The sequence below is a fragment of the Meriones unguiculatus genome (genome assembly GCF_030254825.1).
Source record: "Meriones unguiculatus strain TT.TT164.6M chromosome 13 unlocalized genomic scaffold, Bangor_MerUng_6.1 Chr13_unordered_Scaffold_28, whole genome shotgun sequence".
In the NCBI taxonomy this organism is placed as follows: Eukaryota; Metazoa; Chordata; class Mammalia; order Rodentia; family Muridae; genus Meriones; species Meriones unguiculatus.
The window spans coordinates 5,878,026-5,884,025 of record NW_026843644.1 but is presented as its reverse complement, the minus strand read 5'-3'; the positions used below and the strand labels follow the sequence as shown (position 1 = coordinate 5,884,025).

Below are 6,000 nucleotides of genomic sequence, written 5' to 3'. Positions count from 1 at the left end.
TCAGAGGCTTTACCACACTGATTACATTCTTAGGGGTTCTCTCCAGTATGTGTTCTTTTATGTATTTGAAGACTACTGAATTGTGAAAAGGCTTTACCACCTTGATTGCATTCATAATTTTTCTCTCCAGAATGAATCCTTTCATGCCTCTGGAGGTAGCAGCAAAATGCAAAGGCTTTATTTACCTCATTGATTATATTCATAAGGTTTCTCCCCAGTATGTATTCTTTTATGCTTCTTGAGATTTCAGTGTTGTGAAAAGGCTTTCTCACACTGATTACATTCGTAGGATTGGGCTCCAGTATGAATCCTTTCATGTCTCTAGAGGTTTCACCAACGTGCAAAGGCTTTACCACATAGATTACATTCATGGGGTTTCTCTAGTATGTATTCTTTTATGCGTTTGGAGATGTCCGTGTTGTGAAACGACTTTACCACACTGATTACATTTGTAGGGTTTCTCCCCAGTATGTGTTCTTTTATGTAATTGGAGACTACTGGGTTGTGAAAAGGCTTTCCCACAGTGATTACATTCCTAGGGTTTCTTTCCAGTATGTGTTAATTTATGCCTCTGGAGATTTCCGTGTTGTGAAAAGGCTTTCCCACACTGATTACATTCATAGGTTTTGGCTCCAGTATGTATTCTTTCATTATTTTGTAGACTACTGAGGTGTGAAAAGGGTTTCCCATACTGATTACATTCATAGAGTTTCTCTCCACTATGTGTTCTTTTATGTTTTTTGAGATTACCGGTTTGTGAAAAGGCTTTACCACATTGATTACATTTTTAGGGGTTCTCTCCACTATGTGTTCTTTTATGTAGTTTGAGATTCCTGTTATTTGAAAAGGCTTTACCACACTGATTACATTTGTAGGGTTTCTCTCCAGTATGTGTTCTTTTATGTATTTGGAGACTGTTACAACATGCAAAGGCTTTACCACATTGATTACATTTATAGCATTTCACTCCACTATGTGTTCTTTTATGTAGTTTGAGAGTACCGGTTTCTGAAAAGGCTTTACCACAGTGATTACATTCGTAGGGTTTCTCTCCAGTATGTGTTCTTTTATGCTTTTGGAGATGTTCGTGTTGTGAAAAGGCTTTCCCACACTGATTACTGTTGGGAGCCGGCAAAGCCCTCAGACTCTGATTTGTAATATCCTGCTGGACAAACAACAGAGGTATGTGAATCATACCTTTTGGTTAATAGCCCTGCCGGACAAACAACAGATGTCCGAAACCATAGATGTTGTTTTTAGTGACTGTATAACCTTGTGAGCCTCCAGTGTAACAATCACATGAATCAAGTGATTTCTTACAATAGTCTTGGTGATTTTCCACTGTTATTTCCTCCTCCTTGAAACCCCCCTCCCTACCAGAACTGCCCTATAAAAATAAAACTGCTGCACAATAAAGTCAGCACTTGAAAGGCATTCATCTACTTGTGCTCGTTTCTCTCTCTCCCTCATTTCCTACAGGTACGACCTCCTTCTCCCCCACAAATAACTAGGTCCCATGGGTCGGGACAGAGTGGCGCCCAATGTGGGGCCCAACGTGGGGCCCAACGTGGGGCCCGAAGTACGATAAAAGAGCTCGATAAAAGAGCAGGCCTGCGACATCAATAGATTGGTCACACTCCTCTGGCCCGGAGAAGACTGCATGACCTGGTGAGTTTTTACACTTCCGTCTTATCGAGATGGGGCATTCTTTGTCTAAGGAGGTGTCCTTCATTACGGATCTTAAAGCCTCCCTTCGAGAGAGAGGAATTAGGGTCAAGAAAAAAGATTTAATAAATTTCTTTATTTACATTGACAAGGCCTGTCCTTGGTTTATGTTGGATGGCCCTACCATTCATCCCAAAAAATGGCAAAAGGTAGGACGTGAGCTCAATCAAAAATTAACTGAGGAAGGAGATCAATCACTCTCCCCTACAGTTTTTTCCTTTTGGGGCATTACAAGAGATATTGTTGAGGATGCCGACAATGATGCTGGCAAACGACAGTTACTTTCGGTTGCTGAATATTGTCTTTCTTCATCCAAGCAAAATTCACCCGCCGCTTCTCGTCCTCCCTCTCGTGCTTCTGATTCCTTCTCTTTGGCTAACGCCTCTCCTCTTCCTAGCCTCCCTCGACTTTATCTGCCTCTTCCCACTGCTGATGTCCTGCCACCATACTCTGGGACATCTAATCACAAAGAATCTTTAAAATCCCTCGGCCCACCCGTCTCATTTACACAAGATCCTGAACCCCTAGATCCTGGAGATGCCGCTACGCTTGAGGACGAGGCCGCTCAATATCATAATAATGATGACCCTCCACTCGCCTCCGCACCTCTGCCATCTGCTCCTTTTGTCCTCCCATCCTTCCCTACACTGCCTACAGATATCCTCTCAGAGACCCGGTCTCGTCTTTCTGCCCAAGTCCGTGACCTGACCGAGATCCTCCATCTCCAATGACAACTTTCGTGACTTACAACTCGCTGTTCTGCCCTCCCTACATCCAATCCTGCCTCCGCTATTCCTGAGCGTTCTCCTCCATCCAACTCTTCGCTCATAAATCCAGTTTTTCATCTGTCCACTCCGTCTCAACTTACTTTTCCTGTTACTACTAACTCGCAGGCAAGCCGTATTTCTGGCCCTTCTCAATCCACGCCGACTCGCCCTGATCATGTTAGCATTAGAATCCTTGATGATGAGGCTTCCGATGAGCAAAATAGCGAAAGTGATAGCAAACAGGGGCCCCAGTCTCCCAACTCCTCTAGCGCCCCTGCTAGTTCTTCCGCTAAAGTCAAAACAAAATCCTCCTCCGAGGAGCCTGGTGACTTTCATCCCCTTCGCTTCAAAAAATTAGAAAAACTTAACTCAGCCGTCCGCACCTATGGCCCTAATGCTCCTTTTACTGTTTCCCTCCTTGAAAGTATGGCTGGGGGAGGATTCCTGACACCCAGTGAGTGGCTTACTGTTGTCCAATCGGTTCTCACAAGAGGCCAATTTCTCTCATGGCAGGCTGACTGGTATGACTGCTGCCGCAATCTGGCTAATAACAATTTAAAAAATCCTGACAAAGCCTCAGCAATATGGACATTTAATAAATTAACAGGACAGGGAAAATATGCTCCAGAACAAGTACAGCGTGCTTTCCCTGTCAGGCTCTTAGCTCAGGCCCATGGGGCTGCCCTTGCTGCATGGCGGGCAATTCCAGTTAAGGGGTCTGTTCTTTCACCCTTAACAAAGATTATCCAAGGCAATAATGAGGACTATTCAGAATTTGTGGGGCGCCTCCTTGAGGCGGCATAGCGATCATTGGGATCCGATAAAATAGAACAAAAAGAAAGTAAACTCCTTAAACAGATGGCCTTCGAAAATGCTAACTCTGCCTGTAAGGCAGCCCTGCGGGGCAAACATAAAGATAAGGACCTTCCTGAGATGATCCGTATCTGCTCAGATGTTGACACCTTTACTCATAATATGTCTCAGGCCATAAGTCTAGTCATGGGAGCCGCACAAGGCCCCAGTTCAAAATTCTCTTGTTTTAAATGTGGACAAGTGGGACATTTTGCACGGCAATGCTCTCAACAAAATTCTTCCCCTTCAGGACAAAATGGAGGGCTTCCTCGTCCCTTGCCCACTACTGTTTGTCCACGTTGTCGGCGGGGCAAACATTGGGCCGCTGCCTGCCACTCCAAAACGGATGCCGCGGGAAATCCTCTCCTTCCCCCACAGGGAAACATGAGGAGGGGCCAGCCCCGGGTCCCTCAGCCTATCAACTTCATGCCGGCCTCGGGGGTAAGCCAGCCATGCCACAATCAGACCCTAACACAGCCAGCGCCAGACCAACAGCCTGCCTTCGCAGGGCCACTCCCGGGAGCGCAGGATTGGACCTCTGTGCCTCCACCGACTCAATTCTAACCCCTGAAGACGGGGTACAAGTTATCTCCACAGGAATTTTTGGGCCACCTCCCCCACAGACTTACTATTTAATTTTGGGTAGGGCATCTAGTACATTAAAAGGCATTAATGTCTTCCCCTCTTTAATTGATAACGATTATACTGGGGAAATAAAAATTTTGGCTAGCAGCACGCGGGGACCCCTCCCAATTACTAAGGGACAGCGATTGGCTCAAGCACTCCCCCTACCTCTAGATTTAACCGCTCCCGATTTAGGCCCTCCTCGAGGACCATCTACTCCCGGATCCTCGGACATTTTCTGGATTCACCAAATGACTCAAGGGCGACCCACTCTAAAACTTAAACTCAATGGAAAAACATTTGAGGGCCTTTTGGATACAGGAACAGATTCCACAGTAATTTCTCAAAGAGCATGGCCTTCTTCCTGGCCCTCCCAGCCAACTTTAACTCAGCTACAAGGCATAGGTCAATCTCTTAATACCCTACAGAGTTCCCAATTGCTGACCTGGGAGGACCCTGAGGGAAATAGCGGACACGTGCATCCATTTATAGTCCCTGGGCTCCCTGTTAATCTCTGGGGAGAGATATTCTTTCTCAAATGGGAGTCCTCATGTTTAGCCCCTCTGAGGCAGTCACCCAACAAATGCTTAAACAAGGCTTTATACCAGGAAAAGGATTAGGAAAAAATAATCAAGGACCACCCAAACCTATTTCGTTTGTTCCAAAATTTTCATGTACAGGACTTGGTTATGAATCACATTTTTCTTAAGGGCCATTGCTCCCCCTGCACTCCAGGCAGATAAAATAACATGGAAAAGTGACTCCCCTGTCTGGGTTGACCAATGGCCCCTTCCTCAGAAAAAATTAGCAGCAGCCATGCAGTTGGTGCAGGAACAGCTTTTGGCTGGACATATTGTACCCTCCACTTCCCCGTGGAATACACCCATATTTGTTATTCAAAAGAAAGGGGGGAAATGGAGACTTCTCCAAGACCTCAGAGAAATTAATAAGACTATGGTACCAATGGGGGCACTCCAACCAGGACTCCCCTCTCCGGTTGCCATTCCTAAAGGCTATACAAAATTGGTTATTGATTTAAAAGATTGTTTCTTTTGTATTCCACTCCATCCTGATGACTGTAAGCGCTTTGCTTTCAGTGTTCCTGTTGTTAATTGTATCGGTCCGTCACCCCGCTTCCAGTGGAGAGTGCTGCCCCAAGGGATGGCCAACAGTCCCACCCTTTGCCAAAAATATGTTGCCCAAGCTATTGACCCTTTTAGAATAAAATACCCCAAAATATATTTCATCCACTATATGGATGATATTTTATTGGCAGGACCCGATGCTACTGAACTACAGGCTATTGGACAGAACTTAACTATTTCACTCCAACAACTGGGACTTCAAATAGCCCCCGAGAAAGTGCAGCTTCACCCTCCCTATCTCTTTCTCAGTTTTGAACTCCTTCCCAATAATATCCTGTCTCAAAAGATACAACTTAGACGAGATTCACTTTCTACTTTAAATGATTTCCAAAAGCTTCTGGGAGATATTAATTGGCTTAGGCCTTATTTAAAACTTACAACTGGGGAACTTAAACCTCTCTTTGATATTTTACGAGGGGATCCTGACCCAGTGTCCGCCCGACAGCTCACCCCAGAAGCCATTGAGTCCTTGGGTATAGTTGAAAAAGCTATACAAAATCAAAACGTTGGATATTTTTCCCCAGACCTGTCGCTTTGGCTATTAATTCTCCCCACAGCCTTTACTCCTACTGGACTTTTATGGCAAACTAAGCCCTTGTTCTGGATTCATCTCCCAGTGTCCCCCTCTAAAATACTTCCCACATATCCCTCATTGGTTGCTCAAATCTTCAAATTAGGAAGGGAGGCATCTCTCAAACTTTTTGGAAAGGACCCAGATATCGTCTGTACACCATATAATTCCTCTCAAGTACAGTGGTTAATTCAAACTTTGGATGATTGGGCTGTTAATAGCATTTCCTTTCAGGGACAACTTGATAATCATTATCCTGCTGATAAACTTATTCAGTTTTTGCATAAACAATCTGTCTTTTTTCTAACGCGAACCA

General features: G+C 44.9%; 1 protein-coding gene across 1 annotated transcript in view; it reads right to left on the bottom strand.

Moving 5' to 3' along the window:
- Positions 1 to 300: 300 nt before the first annotated feature.
- LOC110541544 (zinc finger protein 120-like) overlaps positions 301 to 6,000 on the bottom strand; it is a 34,067-nt gene continuing 28,367 nt past the window's right edge. The window contains 4 exon segments of the mRNA XM_060376058.1: positions 301 to 624; positions 709 to 1,075; positions 1,556 to 1,665; positions 2,594 to 2,836. Of these exon segments, the coding sequence (XP_060232041.1) occupies positions 368 to 624; positions 709 to 1,075; positions 1,556 to 1,665; positions 2,594 to 2,836 (977 nt within the window). The 3' untranslated portion in view covers positions 301 to 367.